The sequence below is a fragment of the Sminthopsis crassicaudata genome, chromosome 2 (genome assembly GCF_048593235.1).
Source record: "Sminthopsis crassicaudata isolate SCR6 chromosome 2, ASM4859323v1, whole genome shotgun sequence".
Lineage (NCBI taxonomy): Eukaryota > Metazoa > Chordata > Mammalia > Dasyuromorphia > Dasyuridae > Sminthopsis > Sminthopsis crassicaudata.
In genome coordinates this window covers 278,878,230-278,896,083 of record NC_133618.1, presented here as the reverse complement: position 1 = coordinate 278,896,083, position 17,854 = coordinate 278,878,230, and the positions used below count along the sequence as shown (strand labels likewise).

Here is a 17,854-nt window from a genome sequence, read left to right as displayed (position 1 = left end):
TATTGAAGGCTCCTTTGAATTTACACCCAGCCCTTGGGGGAGCTGCAGTTCCTCCAAGCTAGGGGCACCTGCCCAAACAAAACAATATTTAATCCCTGTACATTTTGGTACTTCATCCTAGTTCTCCCTAAAGAGCTATGTTCCTGGGACACTAGATAGTTTTAGAGCTAGCTACTTTCCTTTCCTAAGGTTCACAGAATCTTATCCTCTTTTAATGGAGGACTCACCTGATCTTACCAAAGGAAAATAGGAGAATCCTTAAGCACTCGAACCACCTAGGATTTTCCCAGTATCAAGATAGCTCACCAGTTCCTTTAGATGAGAGTCCTCCCCTCTCATCAATTCTTGCCATTCAAAGAGAAAGTAAACCTTTTATATACTAACTTCCTAAATTCTCCCAGTCACCCAGCTGGCTCACATTTACTTGGCAGAGTTTCTCTTCTTCTCAGCAGTTCTTTAGTTGAGCTGTGCACAACTTATACTGACTGATTTCAAACTTTTCTCAGCTAGCTTATCTCCTGGGCCAGATGAATCCTCAGCCTTTGCTAGCCCACTTCCATTTTTGCTTTCTCTGAGTGTCTCTCTTTGGGAGTTCCTGAGCCAAGACCAAGGATCACTGGAAAACTCTCTGGAGGATGCCTGCCCAAGGATTCAGTATAGGAGAGACCCCTCATGAACAGGAAATATCCTGGATGAGCCCCCAAACTGTGTGGTACAATAGCAACTAGAAAAATAATCAGAGACTCTCAGAGCAAGAAAAAAGCAAAAAGGGGTTTATTATAATCTCATGAGAAAGGGCATTTCCATATGACGAGGTATTTGTCAGTGCAAAGCACAAGATTAAATAGCCCAAACACAGAAGCCCCCATTCCCCTACCCTTCTCCCACCCCAAGCTTTCTTCCATTGTTTTGGGGGAATTTGGGTTTATATTCTAATTGCATAAATCTAACCCAGAAACAAAAGAATAAAATGCCTTTAAAAGAGGTAATTAAGGTAAATAATTCAGAATAATTATCTGCAACTTTTTTTTTTTCTAAAGTCTCAAGTCATAATTAAGGTATAATTTAAGACTTTATTCCCATGAGAGTGTCTTCATTCAGTTAATTCCACACATTAGGATAACTTGCTTTAGTTTCAAAATTTCTTAATTCTTAGACTTCATTTGTAAGAAATAAGCTTTCTTCTGAATTATTTCTATAAGTCCAAAATGTTTGAACTGTGCTTACTTATGATGGAGACTTGTTTATAAAATGAAAAGTGGAAAAGATATTTAGGTATCCAGGTATATTCATATATAGTAAATTTAACTAGCAGGAATCTGAAATGTTTTTTTTTTTGTTGTTGTTGTTGTTTTGTTTTTGTTTTTGTTTTTTTTTTTAAATACCAGTACTTTGTTCACTTATTAAATGGTCATTAGCTACATGTTAGCATACTCTTTGAAAATTGTTAATTCGAAAATAATCAAACCCTTAAAAAAAAAAAATTGTTAATTCCTGTAAGGTGTATAAATAAATTTCTTTCAGAATACTTGATTAATTAGAATATTTTTAGTCCTGAGAAAGAAGAAAATTTACTGTACTGGCTTATTGAGAGTAGGAGTGAAAGTAATAACTCAAAGTATAGCTGAAACTTAAAAGAGAATATACATCAATTCCAGAAATACTAATTTTTTTCTTAAATAAGAATGAGTATTCACTGACAGTCCTGTCTTATTAGCAAGAAGAAAACATGTACAGCTGAAGGATTAAGTTTTAATAAAGCCAATTTTCTTGAGAGGGAAATAATATTTATATTAATAGCTTGAGTTCAGAGAAGGAAAGTGACTGAAAATTTGAAAGGTGAAGGAATGTAATTGTAAGTCATTGCTAATTATTTGGCTTCTGTAATGTTCTCTCTAAAATGTAATGTTCCCTGTTATTTCTTGGGGTCTCTGGAGGCAGTCTTTCTTTCAGCTCTGCAATCACCACAAGTGCAGCCAGGTGTTCAAATCCTTTATTGTCTCCTTCAAAGTCCTATCTCCTTCACTTGGGGCTCAGCTAGTTTTCTTAGAGGCCTTGGTTCCTGCCTCCTTCTCTGCCCTCTGAATCTCTCTGAATCCAAAGGTTTGTGCTTCAGGCTCCAGCCATCATAAAGGTGGATGATATAATGAATCTGTCTCAGCCTCCCAGAGCTTCTGGTGCACCTGCCATTTTTGGTCCTGAGAGCTTCTCCCTTGTATGCTCCACATTGAGTATACCATATCACTAGGAAACCATTATTTGTTGTAGGATTAAATCAATGCTAAATTAGCTTTAACCAATGTATCCTCAATTCCACTTAATACCTTGTTTCAAGTTCTGGCCCATAACATCTCCTTGTAGGATTAAATCAATCATACTGAGCCATGTTAAATTAGATAACTATTATCTCTATCAATTCCACTGACTTAGTACCTTGTAAGAATCCTTTGTTTCAAGTTCAGAGTTCTGGCTCATAACAGGCTTCTATAGAGATCAGTAGAGGAAGACAACTGGAGGACAATTTTGTCTCACCTAAATTTTTCTGATTTATTCAACAAATAATAATTATTACCTCCAAACATCTTTTTTAGAGTCCTTTTGTAAAGGGGCCAAGATTTGACTGCTTCCTTTTTATTTCTTCCCTAAAATCTTTTGTAAGAAAGGCAAGTGATAGTTGTCCCTCAGTTTGATTTGGGAGTGGACATGTGAAAGAGAGAATAAAAGTTGAATATTTTATTGAAGAATAAATAGGATTGGGGGATTGATGTTTGGAGAGGTGTTAAGACTTTGAGTTACTGTGAGGGTTTTTAAAAAATAATTTTAACAATTGTATCCTTGTTGTGAGAGAGTATGACTGCAAGTTTTAAGCAGCCTGCAAAAAATTCTCTCTCCCTCTCTCTCCCCCCCTCTCCCTCTCTCTCTCCCCCTTTCCCTCTCTCTCTCTCCCCCCTTCCTTCTCTCTCTCTCCTCTTCCCTCTCTCTCTCTCTCCTCTTCCCTCTCTCTCTCTCTTCCCCTCCTCTGTGTGTGTGTGTGTGTGTGTGTGTGTGTGTATATATGTGTATATATATATATATATATATGTAAAAATAGCATTGCCTTTTTTTTTTCCTGAAATTCTTTTCTGTTTCTCAGAATTAAGTGCTCTGATTTCCTCAATGGTCTACAATTAAATTTTTAACATTATTGGTGGTTCTGAGCTTGAAATTAACTAAAACCTGCAATTCAGCAGAGCATTATTATTATTATTATTATTATTATTATTATTATTATTATTATTAATACTGGTATTGCTATGCTTAATTCTATATTTCAAAAAGCAAAACATCTATTGCCTTCCACATATAAAACTAGTTATTACAGCAGTTAGTATCAAGAGAAAAAAAATTAATTCTTATGTCTTGGTTTGGCAGTTTGAGAATGTGTTGCAAATAGATAAATATATTTTTAGATCACTTAGTATGTAGAAGCTATATAATTGACTGTTGTATGGATGATTTGACACCCAACGATGAAAGGAAAGGCAGTGTTTTAGCAACCATATTTCTGCAGGACATTCTTCATGTTTATATTAAATGGAGTTGAATTTTGAATAGCTGTTTAATAGCTGCATAAATCTGAGGCAACAGGTATTTTATAAAATACCTGTAATGTCTTTTCCAACATCTCAGCTAAAACTGCTGTGTTTAGCATTTAAGAATGAATCAATTTACCAGATAAAGTAAATAACTTTTTTTTAATTCATGAGTTATCCTAAAACTTTAGGGGGAAAAGTTGGAAATGTTATGTTGGTATAAATTAATTAAATTAATGTAATTTGAATATCATACACATACATACTCACATATATGCATACATATATATATTTGAGATTTTTATAATTTTTAGTGACTTGAAATGCAACCCATTATTGATTGAAAAAAATATTTATTTATTTTTTTTGCTTTTTTCACACACTTAGTTATAATTTCCATTTCTGTTACTTATGTCCTTAAGATAGCAGTAGTATTTGGCAACCATTTTCTGTCTGAAAGGCATATAGCTATAGTGAAGAACTATAAATTAATTTTATTACAGTTGATTACAAGTTTGATTTTGAAAGTTTTGATTTTTAAAATTTATTTTGTTATAGCTAAAAGATATCCTGTTAGGAGTCTGTTATTCACGCTACACCTGTTCAACTCCACCTGTGTTCAACTTTTTATTTATTTTTAAGATTTTTTTCTCTCTTTACTTGGTCTAATCGGAAAAAAAAAAAAATTGTCTCCAGGTAGTTTTCTTTACAATATCTTGAATATTAGAATCAGTCTTTAATTTCTAAAGAAACTTTGGCAATAATATTTTCATTTAGTAACTGCCTTTTTGTAATAATTCAGTCATGCATTTCAAATAGGGGTAAACAAAGCTTAGGATTTAGTTCCATGTCTTAAATGTTGTCCCTCTTCATCTCTGCTTCTTAACTTCCCTGCCTTCCTCCAAATCTTTTTCTACCTCCTCCAAGAAGTCTTGTCCATCTTTTCTTTATCTTAATGCCTTCTCTGCAAGACTACTTCCAATTTATCTTATTTTTACATAGTTTTCACCTCATTGGACTTTGAGTTCATTGAGAATAAGGATTTCATTTCCTTTCTTTGTATCCTAGAGTTTTGCTTATGCCATGTATATAGTAGGCACTTAGTAAAATATGTTAATTGAATTACTCTTGATTTATTTTATAGACCATGACCAGTAGCCCAGAAAGGTAAAGTGATTTCCTTCTTACTGTTAAGTGGTAGAGATAGGATTTAAATCAAGATACTCTGATTTAAAAATCCATGTTTTTTTCTGGAAGATATAGTACATATTGCTAATAGAAGAATGGAGATTCAAAGGGAACAATGGACAGAGTCAGTATGGAATGATAAAATAGTTCTAGGGTGGGTTATGACTAACAGTTGAAGAAAAAAATTAGCAGTGGAGAGATACTGATATTTAGGGTGAATGGTAGAGATAAGAAGGCAAAATGTTTGGAAGTAAGAATTTTAATAGATTTCGTCCTTGGGGAGCTGGGGAACAGATTGGAAAAACATTGGATAAACTGAGGAATTACTTGTAAAGAGTTTGTAAAATTAAAAAAAAAAAATGAGTCCAAATTCCAAGTGGAATGTTATTTCTCCCAAGTTTTTTTAAGCTCATAAAGTAGCATTTGGATTAAAGAAGGTATAGCCTAATGATAGAATTGGCTAGTGGAACAAGCTTCATTGGCTTGTTTTTTTAGTTTTAGGGCTATCAAACATTTATATAGAGATAATTCATATAGGCTCGTTATTAGGGAAGTTGGAACTTAATTAATGGATCAGGTTCAATTTCATCTTTTTCTAAAAAAATTTTTTGGGGAGTGTTTCATTTCTCTTTAATAGCTGAACACTTTTTAAAGGTTTGTACTATAGGTTTTTAAATAACATTTTTTACTTTTCAAACTGGTTTTGTAGCAATGTCACATTTCTTTAAATAAAAATATATTTTTGCCTCATTTCTCTTCAACAAAAAATTAATTTTAGTAATACATGATGGGGTGTGCTTACTTTAGAATTGGATTGACCGAAGTTCAAGCCCCACCTGTAACACCTTCTGGATATGGGACTCTGGAAAAACTATTTAGTGTCTCAGTGTTCTAATCAGTGCTATAAGACTGTAATTTGCACATTGGATATGGAGAGGATACACATCCACTTGAGAATGGCTGAATAAATTGTGATATGTAAGCCTAGGTACTCTTAGAAAAACCTGGAAAGTCCTCCATGAACTGATACAAAGTGAAATGTACTGTGTGCAAAGTAATAGCAGTGTTGGTAGAATGATTAGTTGTGAATGATTTAGATATTCTCAGCACACAATTATCCAAGCTTAGTCTGAAGAACTTATGATGAAAAATGCTATCCATACGGAGGGGAGGGGGGGAGATTCTAGTTTGCACTGGTAGAGTAAGTTTGCTCCGATTTCAAGGAATCCTGTATGAAAGATGTTCCTTCATAATATCCTAAAGATCTGTGTAAATGAGTAGTTGTTATAACAATATGATGTTCACATTTAACATATTTGTGTGTGTATAATGGATAAATGTGCATAAATCCAGAAAAGCAAAGCTACTCATAGCTTCTGTTTGCTTCTACTCATTTGAAGATAGAGTTGATTGTAAGCAAAATTGTGAAGCACATAAGATGTGTTTACTTCATCTCTAGCTTCTTTTTTCATTCTCAGTGTCAAACTCCTTCAACTTCAGATTATCAGTATCTTGTACTCTTTCATTAAAATAGGAAAGGATTTAATATCAGTTAATATTTGCTGTAGAGAAAGAAATAGCAAACTGCTCCATTATCTCTGCTTTTTTGAGTCTATGTCCTAAATCATTTATTTGGTATTTTCTTAATGTTATCTCCGTTTTTCTGACATCTTAGGAATTAATTAATCCTTCTGCTACTGGTAATCAAGTATCTTGATAAAATTTTATGGAATGAATCCTCTTTCCTGATAATTAAATTGTATTTCTTGAATTGGTCAATTGCTGTTACTACTGAAATATTATAGTCAATTCTATTTAAGGATACCGGTTTGTGGGGGCAGCTAGGTGGCGCAGTGGATAGAGCACCAACCCTGAATTCAGGAGGACCCTAGTTCAAATTTGGTCTCATACACTTAACACTTCCTAGCTGTGTGACCCTGGGCAAGTCACTTAACCCCAGCGGGGGGGGGGGGGGGGGAGGATACCGGTTTGTGTCAGTAAGTCTGCTTTAGAATATTTACAAGGAAATAAACTTCATTTGCTTGTAGTCTGTGATTTAGAGATTAAGCTTTAATCTCCAGACACTGCACTAAAGCCTTGCATTGTATCTGGGCAAATTATCCAACCCCTTTGAGCCTTAGTTTAACTTTTTCTCTAAAATAAAAGAATTGGGGATTTATAACAAAATAGCAGCATAAATGGTTACTTGTCAGCATAACATCTTGTGCCACCTCAAAAGAACAAAAAATATACTAAGTAACTAAAATTATAGGTAAAGAAGGACTTTCTAACAAAGTTAAATCTCTAGAGGGAAAAACAATTTCGTAATGAGTATATTCTCCCATTTATACTGTCTACCTCACAGTTAGACATGCGTTTCAAGAGTTTTCTAACATCTTTGCTATTCTCTTACAGTGTTCTAGTCTGATTCCCACACATTTGTTGGGAAATCAAGCTATGGTAGGAGTTGCAAGAATTGGGGAGAGCAATCTAGTGGTATAAACTAGATAGAGTAAACAAAATTATATGAGTTTAAATTTAATTATAGCATTTTACCTGCTTTAGAAACCCCCAAAAAAGGCTTTATGGAATGAAACCTCTTTCCTGATAGCTATTGTATTTCTATTGTATTTCTATTGCTCTTACTACAAAGATACCTCTGTATTACACATGCCTTTTCTTGACTATAGGAATGGTTCAGCATAAAAAAGACTTTGTGTAAAAATAAATTTGAAAAAGATTTTAACAAAACCCAACATCTATTTCTGTTAAGACTGGGATACATATTTTTCCTTAATATAATAAATAATACACCAATGATAATAGTGTTAGTGAAGTAGGTGCTGTTATCCCTATTTTATAAAGAAGGAGACTGAAATGCTAAAGTGACAATCATGGTGGTCACATAGCTAGTGTCTGAAGCAAATTCATGATTTCCTGACTCCCAAGTCTAATTCTCTATTATACCAACCTGGCTGTCTAAAACAAACTTATAGGATGTTCAGGGAGAACTAGCACCTCTGGTTTAAGGGCTTGCCAAATCTTTTTCAGGGCTGCTCATGAACCTTTGGTGTCTATCTACTATCAACTTATATGAGCAGCCATCCTGTCTTGATAAAACCGCCTTGGTAAGTGAGCTAAATCAGGTTGAAGGTAACCAGGAGACCTTAAATTCATTAGTGAAGTAAGGGATTATCTATCCTGGGCATATGAAGATTGCCCTCAGTGGAATAGGTGGAGGAAAACATTTTGTACCAATGGCCATAAAGGTGGTAGAGGCAGGTACTTGTGGAGCACTAAGAGTGTGGTAAGATACTGATTACATCAAGGTCATCCATTGTATCCCAGATCATCACCAATCATTTTAACTTTTGTCTTGCTATGCGATTTCAGTGATTCTGAAAGAGTGAGGCTGATTATTTTGTTGAACCCTTTCTTACATAAATCCAAATCACATACAAGTCAAGACATCATCCCTATAGTATCATTGGTCTTCTTTGAAAGGAAAAATGAAAACTGCCCATCCCTAATAGTCCAGTAGTGAGAAAATGAATGATGGGACAAGAGAGGGAACAGACAATATAGAGGAACCTGATATCTTCAGGTTCTTATGACAGGAGTAAAAAATACAAGAAAAAGAAGGGAAAGATTTGGATATTCTTAACACCGTGTCTTACAAATTGATGTCACTCAATCAGAAAAAAAGGAAAAAATGAACAAGCAGTAGGGTTTGTTAATATATTCCAAAAGCAAAAGACCATGTTTATAAGGGATGCCTATCAATTGGGGAATGATTAAGCAAGCTGTGATATATGATTGTGATAGAATATTATTTTGCTATAAGAAATGACAAGCAGGATGATTTCAGAAAAATCTGGAAAAACTTAATGTGAACTGATGCAAATGAAATGAGGAGAAGTGGGGAAATATTGTATATAGTGACAACAATATTGTTTGATAAAGAACTATGAATAACTTTATTTTCAGCAATAAGTGATCTAAAACAATCCCAAAGGACCATATTGAAACATAACATATATCTCCATAGAAAGAACTAAGATTGTTTGAATACAGACTGGAACATGCTATTCTTCATTTTCTTTCATTCTTTTTCTTTTACTTAAGTCTTGTACAAAATGGCTAATGTGGAAATATTTTGTATAATTGCACGTTTAAAATTCATATCTGATTACCATCTAGGGAGGGAGTGAAAGGGGAAGATCTAAAATTTGGAACTCAAAGCATTTTTTAAAATGTTTCAAAATTGCTTAAACATATAATTTGGGGGAGAAATACTATTTTTTATTATAGCTTTTTATTTACAAGATATGTGCATGGGCAATTTTTCAACATTGACATTTGTAAAACCTTTTGTCCCAGAACCTCCTTCCCCCCACCCTTTCCTCCAGATGGCAGGTTGACCAATACGTGTTAAATATGTTTAAAGTATAAGTTAAATACAATACACACACACATGGCTATACAGTTATTTTGCTGTACAAAAAGAATCGGACTTTGAAATAGTGTACAATTAGCCTGTGAATGAAATAAAAAATGCAGGCGGACAAAAATAGAGGGATTGGGAATTCGATGTAGTGGTTCAGAGTCATCTCCCAGATTTCTTTCACTGGGTGTAGCTGGTTCAGTTCATTACTGCTGTATTGGAGCTGATTTGTTTCATCTCATTGTTGAAAAGGGCCACGTTCATTAGAATTGATCATCATATAGTATTGTTGTTGAAGTATATAATGATCTCCTGGTCCTGCTCATTTCACTCAGCATCAGTTCATGTAAGTCTCTCCAGGCCTTTCTGAAATCATCCTGTTGGTCATTTCTTACAAAACAATAATCCATAATATTCATATACCACAATTTATTCAGCCATTCTCCAAATGATGGGCATCCACTCAGTTTCCAGCTTCTGGCCAGCACAAAGAAAACTGCCACAGTCTTGCACATACAGGTTCCTTTCCCTTCTTTAAAAATTTCTTTGGGATATAAGCCCAGTAGTAACACTGCTGGGTCAAAGGGTATGCACAGTTTGATACTTTTTGAGCATAGTTCCAAATAGTTCTCCAGAATGGCTAGATATATTCACAATTCCACCAACAATGTATCAGTGTCCCAATTTTCCCACATCCCCGCCAGCATTCTGCATTATCTTTCTCTGTCATTCTAGCCAAGCTGACAGGTGTGTAGTGGTATCTCAGAGTTGTCTTAATGTGCAAGAAATAATATTTTTAATACCATATTTATGCAAAGAAATAAAAGCTAGTATATTTTGGGGTGTTCTTATTTGTGTTGTTTTGGTCATTTTGTATATTGTTTTCTTGCTTGTTTTTCCCATCCCTCTCTCTGTTAAGAAATAGTAATTATGAAGAATTATTATTTCTTAGCAGCACAGTAACATTCTATTCCTTTAATATCATAGCATTTGTTCAGTCATTTAGGTGGATATCTTTTTTCTAGTTCTTTGCTACTATAAAAAAGTGTTGTTATGAATATTTAGATGTATATTGGAATTTAAGTTAGATTTTTCAAAGATGAACAAGACAACAACACAATAATATGAGGTAAACTTGTTAAGCCCCTTGAGGCTCTCAAAAAGGAGGTCAGTTTTAAGGAATTTTGACAGAATAGTATAGAAGTGAGAAATTGTAGTAAAAAATGAATAAAAGAGGATCAGGAATTTTTGTATAACCCTAAAAGTTTTGTAGTTTTGTATAACCCTAAAAACTGAAGATGTGATACACAAAGAAAATCCAAAGACCTCATAAAAACAGGTTTCACTGAAAGTCCTAAATGCTGTGTTATAAGACATAATATATGAATATTGACCAGTCTAGAGAGAATTACAAATGAATTCAGTCAAGCCATTAAAGGCAAATATCGGTGCTACAAAACCCCTGAATAACTAAATAGGCATAGATAGTCAGATATTCAGCTCTTTATGGATAATATAGGCCTGATAAAAAATGTGCAGTGCATTATATATAAAAGAGAACATTAGATCCACTGAAAACATTTAAATGTTGCTAGAAACACTTTTATGACAACTATGGAAGATAGAAGCAAAAACAGATAATGGAAAATGAATGTAAAAGTATGGTTTGAATAAATAAGAATATTATTTCATGTGGTAAAGTTTGGAATAGGAGTTTATAAGTTGAAGGTCCTGACATCCTAAAGAATTAAAAAATGTTTAATTAGGTACATGTATGTAGAGAAATATTTGGACTACTTTTTTTCTTCAAAATGATACTTTCTGTTTCGGCAATTTTAAGAATAAAATACCAATATTTAATATTTTTAGTAAGCAAGATTAGTAGTAATAAGTAGTCTAGATTAGAGGAAACTCATTTCAGATTCCCTCTCCCCTTTTTTTTTTTTTTTTTTTTTTTAAACTATTTAAACCATTTGTCTTTAAGTGAGCCACTTAATATTCTTGGGTCTGAGTTTCATCATCTTTATAAAATTAATACCTAGATGGAATTACATGGTTATTGAAGTCCTTTCCAGATTTAGATTTATGATCCTAAGTATCAATGTCATAAATATCATGAGATTTTTATGAAATCTTCCTATTATACATTAATAACAATAACAATAATATCTATTGTTTTTACTTTATAAATTGCAGGTGTAAGAACTCCAAATCATTTCCTTAAATTTGTAAATTACTTTTTTTTATTATGATTGTAACTAAGAATATGTTATTTTAAAATTTTATAAATTCAAGAGAGAGTGTTGTTATACAAATTTGGGAAATCACTGACTTAAACTTTCAAGAGTTCAGTTTTTGCATTTGCAAAATTAAGGAATTGGACAATATCAAAAGCACTTCCAGCAGCATCAAAGCCAATTTTAGACTAGGTTAACAGTATTTCAAGAAATTTGAGTCAACATTGGCTTTCCTCGTGATCAAGAAAAATTTATCTTTTTAAAAAAAATCAACATTTTCATGTCCTGACCTTGGGTTTTATGTCTGTTCTTAAGAAGATTGACAAACTAAAACATTTTGTAATTATGTAAGTCAAAATAAAATTTAATTTTTTAACACAATGCTATGTCCTTCAGAAATATATTAGCTTATCATAATTTGTAAATAAAATTATCATTTTCCTTTTGAATGATTTGACGGATTTATTTCATCATTTATGTAAATGTGATTAAGTATTAAAAGCTTCATTTTCTCTTATGGAATAGTTTCCATTTGTGTAATAGGAATCAGGAGAAAGCGATTCATTTTATAGATATTTACTGTGTAGTCATCTTTTCAAGAGCAAGTTTTTTCCATGAACTATAGAAAGTAAGCAGACAAATAAATTAATGAGCAAACATAAGGAAAAAGGGAAATTTTTTCATGCTGATGCAATAGGAGAGATGCCAGTGATAGTTTTTTTAGTTTTTGTATCATACTTATTTAAGATTGCTTATGAAAACTAGCTCCAGCTTGATTAAAATTTAGTTTTGCAATGCTAATATTTAATTATTGATAGAATTGTTTAAAATAAAACCTTTTAAAAGTTGCTAAAAATATGAATTAATTTTAACCATGCCAACATTTACTCAGGGTGTACTGTACAAAAATTGGTAAATTAAATATAGCAAAAATAAAGTTTTAAGACAAATTCCCTGCTATTATGGAATTTGCAGACTAGTACAGTTTGCCTCCTGACCAAATGCTGTTTTTATAAGTGACTTTCAGTTTATCTTTCAGATTTTAATATTTTAGTAGGTCAACTTTCAAAATTTATTTTAATCTTTGACAAATTAAATAGTAAAAATTATACATATTCTAATTAAAATGCAAGTTTATGTTCTAAAAATTCATTTAGAAAAAATGTATCATTTTTCAAAGTATTCCATAGTTTGCTTCAGAATTTCTAATGCAGTTTTTATTTTAGACAAATCTTTTATATACAAGACACTATTTAAATGTGAATATTCTGAATATGTTTCTTTTCTCTTTAAGGACTTTGTACTGAAGGCCTCTATCGTGTCAGTGGGAACAAAACGGATCAAGACAACATTCAAAAACAATTTGATCAAGGTAGTGATAAACTACTAAGTATATAATAAAATCTAATTCTGTTCTGTTTGCTGTAAGAATTTAATTGTTTAATTTTTCAGTGCAGTAAGCCAATGTATTAAACAGAGTGACCCTTCAAAAAGACCATAGAATTTAGTTTCAAATCATTATCATCTTCAAATCCATTTCTTTGGAATTTGATGAGTAGATACAAGAAAGAATCTGAAAAGCTGATTGTTCAACATTTTGATTTAAAAGGATGGAGATAAGATGTTAGAAAAGACATCTAGGTCAAGTAAAGATTTCTTCAAAGCATATAGATGTTTTATGTTCACATAAAGACAATTGGTCTGTAAACAAAAAAAATAACAAGAAAAAACAAAGCATTCCTTAATGGTGAAATAATGGAGTGGCAAACTCTTGGCCAGGAATGGAATATACTTAAAAAGTATATTTTATATATAGAATATATTCTATAATATTAAAAATCTGATAAGTAACTGAATTTAATATATAAGCTAAAAATGAAAAGAGGAGGAAATTGCATATAGTTGCCAAACTAATTGCCATGCAGAATATCCTTAGTGTAGAGTTGCCCAGAAATTAGCAGGGAATTAAACCCAGGAAAGGACACAGCAATAAAATCACTAGCCCCAGATGCCTCTACACAAATCCACGAAGAATGGATTTAAATAAAAAACTACAGAGATTCTAATGCTAGAAGACAAATTTATCTTAAGATAAACTTGGGGAAGGATATTTTGGATAAAGGTCTTGCTGTGCTTATGAAATTTTCAAATGATTCAAAACTAAGACAGCCAAAATATTGGGTTACAGAATCGGGATCCAAAAACAGTTTGACAGACTATTGGTCATTGAAGAGGACACCTAATAGGAGTAAAATTCATTCAGCTTCACAGGTACAAAATGTAGAGGGAATTGCTAGATGGCAATTTGTCTGTAGTCACACTGCCAGTTCAGTGGTAGTGTAGCATAGTAGAAGAGGTGCTGAATCAGAAATCAAATCACCTGTGTTTGGAGATCAGCTATTGGAAATCAAGAACCTTTTGGAAAAGGCTTTTTTAGCCTCAATTCCTCAAATTCTTTCCCAGCTTTACATCTAGTATTATGTTTTATTGGTGACGGTGTGCAGTATGACTGTCAGAATTGTCATTTTAGTTTTCATTAGGAAATGTCATAAGGATCCTGTATTAGGGAGAGGATAATTCTTTTTTCACTCTTCCATAGTCATACCATTCCTGAGCATTATTTTTAGTTAAGCTAGAATATGTTTATTAGAGAGCAACCTGGATGCCTACAGGTTTCAAGATCATATTAGATGAAGATTAGTTGAAGGAATTAAGGGTATTTACCCTAGAAAAGAGAACATCTGGAGGAACATGATTTCTTTTTCAGGAGTTTAAAGGTGCCTAGTGATTAGAAACTGGAATAAACTTCTATTTTATGATCATCTAGGACAGAAAATGTTTGTTAAGGAAAACTTACTAATAATAAAAGCTGTTAAAAAAATTAAGTTGGATATTTTGGTGGGATATTTTTTTCTTTAGCTGTAGATCTTCAGTCAAAGGCTTTTGAATATAATATCAGTCATATCAAAGGGTTGTTGTCAAGTTCAGGTGAGGAACATTTTTGTAAAGTGCTATGTGTTAGCTGTTGTATTGAATGCTAATATAAACTACTTTTCAAGTTTATTGTAACAATGATTCTTGGCCTTTGTTTCAACTTTTGAGTTCATGTGATTCAGAAGCAAAGCCAGTAGGTGAATGTATATAAGGTTAGCTTTACAGAGAAAGGAAAATGTTTTTTACTCGCGTTTAGAGATAAGAATTTTGATAGGAGAATTTTGTTTTGATTTGTATGTGATCCCATTCAGCTGTCTCAGAAAAATGTGTAATCAGTTTGGGGTAGGGGAGAGATTGAATCAGTGAAAAAAACAAAAGAAAACCTCCAAAAAACCCAAAAACTACCAGCAACAGGTATTGATCAATAATGGTAGGTTATATGCAAAGTAGAGCTTTAAAAATAGCCCAGGAAAAACTAATATCAAATCTTTCATATTTGTTTCATTAAGAGCTTTTGTGGTGGGAGGGGGGTAGAGCCAAAAATCTATGATTTCATTGGAATAGGGAGTTCTTAGTGAGGAACTTTCTCTAATACAGAATTGTTACCTTGGCTGCAATTGAGAGGCTTGCCTGGCACACAAAGAAAGTAGTTATGACTTTATAGAATTTACACTGGCCATTGTATCTAAGGTGGGGGTTGAAATCAGTACATCATACTGCCTATTATTTTGTTAATTCATAATAAATTAGAAAGACAGCCTTTTCTTAAGTGAAAACAGGATCAGATTTGTAGTTTTATTTTTCTTTAGCATAGTTCATTCTTATTTTTTTAATGATGTTTAGACGTCAGAGTTAGTGTCCAGATTAATCAAGAAGGCAGGTTTTAAAACTAGCTAATTATGTTTGGTAGATGCCTAAACATCCTTTAAAAATTATTTGTTAAATACCTAAGTATCTTTCTACTTAGGTTTTCTTACTACACAGAAATATAAATTTACTGACATTTTTCACTCATTCTGTTGAGAAATATTTTATTTTCTACATAAAGTTAATCAAATGACCCCATTTTAAATATTAAATAAAGAAGTTTTTAATTTGTTGAATCTATTTCAATTGTTTTGAGTTTTTAATCACTTGAATTTAAATGTATGTAATATATTACAATATAAATTCTGAATGATCCCGTGGAAATGTTTTGCTTTTTTTTTTTTTGTAGTTTGTGTGTTTTTTGTTAAATTCTCTCTCTGTCTACATATTGTATAATAAGTGGTAGAATCACTAAATGATGGCGTAGAGAGTTACATGCTTAAATAGCATGGCTGATGATTGTTTTATTAATGCAGAAGAAAAGTACTGACATGTTATTGTGATAATTATAATTCATTCATGTACACTTTTTAAAATCCTAATCAATAGGAATTATAAGACAAATGACACAAAGGCTTTCAAATTTAAGAAAAGTCTTAAAGATGTAAGTGGTGAGCAAGATTCAACCTTTTGGACATATGAATATTTAGTGGTAATTGACATTGTGCAAAATACATTTGACTAGTTTGCTTAAAACATATTTCCAAAAGCATCTTGTTTTTATAATACTTCAGCTATTAAATTGTCATTTCATTTTTGTTTTGTAGATCACAATATTAATCTAGTATCAATGGATGTGACAGTAAATGCTGTTGCTGGAGCTCTGAAAGCTTTCTTTGCTGATTTGCCAGATCCTTTGATTCCATATTCTCTTCATCCAGAGCTATTAGAAGCCTCAAGTAAGTAATAACCTTTTGCTTTTTGTGGATTATTATAGATTACCAAGTAGTAGACATTAACTTTATGATACCTCTAACAGATTTAGTTGATTTTAGCAATGTAGCCTTTTAGAAATGTATTTTGCTAGAACTTAAGGATATTCAAAAGTAGTAAATCTATTTATTTTATTTAATTATTTATTTAATTTATTTAATTTTAATTTAATTTATTTAATTATTTAATCTATTATTATATTTATAAATATATTTATCTGAGAAATGTAGACATTCAAGTAATTGAAGCCATAAAATTACACTTTGGTCTTCATTATCAGAGGTTTTTAACAGAGAATAGAAGTTCTTAGCAGATTTTTAAGGCTGTGGAGAGTGAGTGTTTTGTGTGTGTGTGTGTGTGCGCGCGCATGCGACAGAGACAGACATAGATTTTGTTGTAATTTGGCTAGCTGATAGAAGCCATTGTGTGGAGAAGCTATGTTAAATTTTTAAATTGTCCATTTCTTTGATTATTTGTAGTGATCTACTTATTTATTATACATGTGTTCTTATAGAGATAGTTAAGTATATAACACTTTGGAAATTACATACACTTCTTATTTTACGTAAAATAGACATTTTGCTGATCTTTGCTTTAAACAATTTTTACATAATTTGAATTTGACTGTGGAAATGGGGAATGGAGGGGAAGTAGGAAAAGGGATGCATATTCATCGAGGCATGGGGCTACCATATAGTTCAAGGTTACATGGCAGCCATTGGGGTTGAGTTCAACCATATTGAGGTCTGACCAGAGCAGACACCCGGTAGGAATATGGAGAATATATATAGAGGTCAGACATGGACAAGAGAAGGACACTCAGAAACAGGGGACAGACTTAGTACTCGAGTGTGGTCAGAGTGGGATAAAAATTCTGCCTTGGAGATCTTAAGCCAACACCAGAACTGGTGGTAGGAGTGGTCTCTCTGCTTCTATTCTGCTTTTTTGGAAGGATTTTTTTTTGTTAGGTTGTTTTTGCTTTTTTTGAGATATGAATAGGCTATGGAGGGACAGGAGTAGAAAGGGAAAGAACATAGTATTATGCTGTAAAATTTTTAACAGGTATTTTTGAAATAAATATTTTAAGAAGTTTTTAAAATAAAAAAAAATTGCATAATGCCAATTTATGTAAAGTGAGAACTGTCTGTATATGGAATTTTAAAAGTGATAGTGATGTTTTGGCTTAACTAAATAATAGAAACATTACACATATTTTGGTTTCCATTTCCTAGAAAAATTATATCTAGAGAGTTATTTCCAGTGTAATTCAGAGAATTTTCTTCGTATGATGCATATGACAGTGATGAAACCATTTGGAAATCAATAAACATAAGAGTTTATATTGAAAAACATTTTAACTCTGACTTGATTTCTTCTGTTGAACCCTGTTCAGTTTGGTAGCTAGACCATTATTGAATTAAACTCAATTCAATAATGGTCTATCAATATTAAAACTTTGTAAATATTTGGGTTTAGCACTAATGATATATCTATAACAAAAAATGTACTTATTTTAGGCATGCGATGTTAACCATATTTCTAAATTTACTTTTATTTATGTTCTTTTACTCTGAATAAAACACTTATTGTCAGTGTTGTAACTAAAAATATTTCAAATGTCATGTTTGATATCATTCATTTTTTCTTTCTGTAGCAGGAACACATCAATCACTTCTTTC

The 17,854-nt window shown here is 32.2% G+C and overlaps 1 protein-coding gene across 4 annotated transcripts in view; it reads left to right on the top strand.

Moving 5' to 3' along the window:
• The window catches only part of ARHGAP5 (Rho GTPase activating protein 5), a 103,494-nt gene that overhangs the window by 70,430 nt on the left and 15,210 nt on the right, over nucleotides 1–17,854 (top strand). For all 4 annotated transcript variants that reach the window (XR_012486421.1, XM_074289553.1, XM_074289554.1 and 1 more), the window contains 2 exons: nucleotides 12,736–12,813; nucleotides 16,010–16,141. Coding sequence is in view for 3 of the 4 variants with exons in the window: in XM_074289553.1 (XP_074145654.1) it covers nucleotides 12,736–12,813; nucleotides 16,010–16,141 (210 nt within the window). In the remaining variant the exon portion in view is untranslated. The remainder of the gene's footprint in view (nucleotides 1–12,735; nucleotides 12,814–16,009; nucleotides 16,142–17,854) is intronic.